We start from the raw sequence: 2,448 nt of genomic DNA on the forward strand, positions 1-2,448 counted from the left end.
TGTCCAAGGCCAGGTTGGATGGGGCTTGGAGCAACCTGGGCTGGTGGGAGGTGTCCCTGTGTCTGCAGGAAGCTGGAAAGCTGTGCTGCCAGCAGCCAGCTGTTAGGGGAGGCTGCTTTACAGCGCTTCAGGTTTTATTATTATTACTGTAAATAACAATATTTAACTTTATGGAGCTTTATTGGCAGCTCTTCCAGCCCTATAACCAGGAACAGGGAGTAAATAAGAGGTGCTAAAGCTCCTTGTCCACCCAAACCTGCCTAAGAATGACTAACCAAAAAATGTGTTTTTTTTTTTTTTTTAATTTTCCAGGCTGGAAAAGTGAAGAATGTCAAGGCATAAGAAGCATTTCTGGTTAATTTGGCAAGAGGATGGAGAACACGGCACTAACAATGACAAGAAATGGTACCCGAGGTCTTTTGGACTGAAATAATCACTTTATTAAGGTGTCTGAAGTGCTGAAGAGTGCTGGGTATCACCAGAAGGCCACTGTGGGGCTGAAAGGGGTCTGACACCCAGATCTGAATCCACCTGAATAATTCCTGATGCTTTTACTCAAAGCCAGGTACCTTCACCACCTCAGTGTCACTGACTGTTACTGGGTGTGATCATTACTATGATAATAAAACAACCATATCATCGTGTGTGCTATGCTAGAATTTATCTTTTTAAAATAATGTGTTTTAAAAGTGCGTGTTTTAGAAGCACTTTAAAAATGGGTATTTTTAATTTTTGAAGCCTTGCACGAAGATTAAAGCACGAAACTCGAGCCTCCGAGTCAGGAACTCTTTCAGGGGGTGGCTTCGACCCAACTGCTGCTCCAGACACAGCCCTGGGGTGGAGAGGCTTGAATGGTCCTTTCAGGTGATTTAAGGACCGTCAGTGTTTTACATTAGCTGTTTTGGGGCAGCTTTGGCTCTTCCAAGCCGGTCCCAGAGCTGGAAGGAAGAGCTGGAAGGAAGCTGGACACGATCCCTTGAACATTTCCTTCTACCTGGGGCTGTATTCTCCCTCCCTTCCATTTTCTGGACTCGGTTTAGCACCAGCTGGTGCTCTCAGGTTCCTGCCAGAGCTGCAGCTGGGTGGGTATCCTGTAACCCCCTGTCCTGCAGGTCCCCAAACAGGCAGCACCAAACACCCACGGGCAGGGAGCATTTAAAAGTCGTGGGATGCTCCCCTACGAATGGGACACGATGCCCTCGGAGCCACGCAGGGAGGTGCTGCTTGGCAGTTGGATTTGGGGTGCAAAGCACTTTTGGGTCATAGAGGGAAGGCTCCACCATGAGTTTGCATCCCACCCCCCTTCCCCAGGCTGCAGGGAGGCTGAGGGCAGCCCTCCAGGCAGGCATAGGCACCAACCCCACACTCCACACTCAGAGTGGGTGGGCAATGTTAGGAGTTAAAGGGGGTGAGGAAAAAATGCGTGTTTGCACCTTTCCCCCCCTCCAAGCCAGCCAAACAGGGAGAAACCCCACAGTAACACGCTGCAAAGTGAAGGAAAAATAAGCCTTTATTGTGCACGGAGCACAGACTGCTCTGACGGAGCAGTGACGGGTCCAGCACAGCCCCTCTGCTGATCCTTCACTCCCTTCTCCAAAATCGGGCAGGAGGGTGTTTTGCTGACACCTGCCCTCCCTGCACCCCTGGCCACAGTGCCCATCCTTGCTCTGGTGGCCAGAGGGGATCGGTGGCCTAAATAATGCCTGAAAAGCAGCTGAATCGATAGTGACACCAATCAGCCTTTCCCACGGGGTGCTCTGACGGGTCCCCTCACCCCCCATCCAAAATGCCCCCAAAACGGGCATTTCCCCCCCTCCCGTGGCACGGGAGGGCTCCACACGCGGGGCAGGGAGGCAGAGGCAGCTCAGGCTGGTTTGGAAGAGGAATTTATTGGCTCGCAAACAGACGGTGGCATCCCTTTGAGCCGGGATTAAAAACCCAGTGTGTACAAAGCCCCAGTCCCTCGGAGAGCGCGAGGGGGGGGGGAAAAACCCGACCAGTCCCGGCGTTATGTACAGCGTAAGTGCCAGCTCAGTATTCACAACACAGTAACGTACTGCAAGAAAAGTCGCTTTAAAGTAGTTCCCTTGAGAAACAACCTTCCCTCCGGCGGGGCCGGAGTCTGTCCCGGCGGGGCCGGGCCGCGCGCCGGTGTCCGTGTGTCCGTCCGTCCGTGTGTCCGTCTCAGTGCCGCTGGCAGGTGTGCAGGCGGGGCGCGTCCCCGGGGCCGAGCTCCCGCTGCAGGCGGCACGCCAGGCCCTCGGCACAGTGGCAGCGCTGGAAGATCTCCAGCCCGTGGGAGCCTTTCCGCCGGTGCCGGGTACACACCTGCCCCTCCCGCAGCACCGGCTTGCACATCTTGGACCAGAAGTGGCGGGCGCAGCACAGCCCGGCCGCGCAGTCCGACGAGCGCAGGCACAGGTCGCCCTCCTCGCCTGGGGGGGGACA

At 54.8% G+C, this 2,448-nt stretch overlaps 1 protein-coding gene across 1 annotated transcript in view; it reads right to left on the reverse strand.

The window, feature by feature from the left end:
• Positions 1 to 2,184: 2,184 nt before the first annotated feature.
• DKK1 (dickkopf WNT signaling pathway inhibitor 1) overlaps positions 2,185 to 2,448 on the reverse strand; it is a 4,214-nt gene continuing 3,950 nt past the window's right edge. The window contains exon 4 of the mRNA XM_029962596.1: positions 2,185 to 2,435. Coding sequence (XP_029818456.1) covers positions 2,185 to 2,435 — 251 coding nt within the window. The remainder of the gene's footprint in view (positions 2,436 to 2,448) is intronic.

This window comes from Manacus vitellinus, unplaced genomic scaffold, assembly GCF_001715985.3.
Source record: "Manacus vitellinus isolate BGI_N305 unplaced genomic scaffold, ASM171598v3 scaffold_48_pilon, whole genome shotgun sequence".
NCBI classification, from domain to species: domain Eukaryota; kingdom Metazoa; phylum Chordata; class Aves; order Passeriformes; family Pipridae; genus Manacus; species Manacus vitellinus.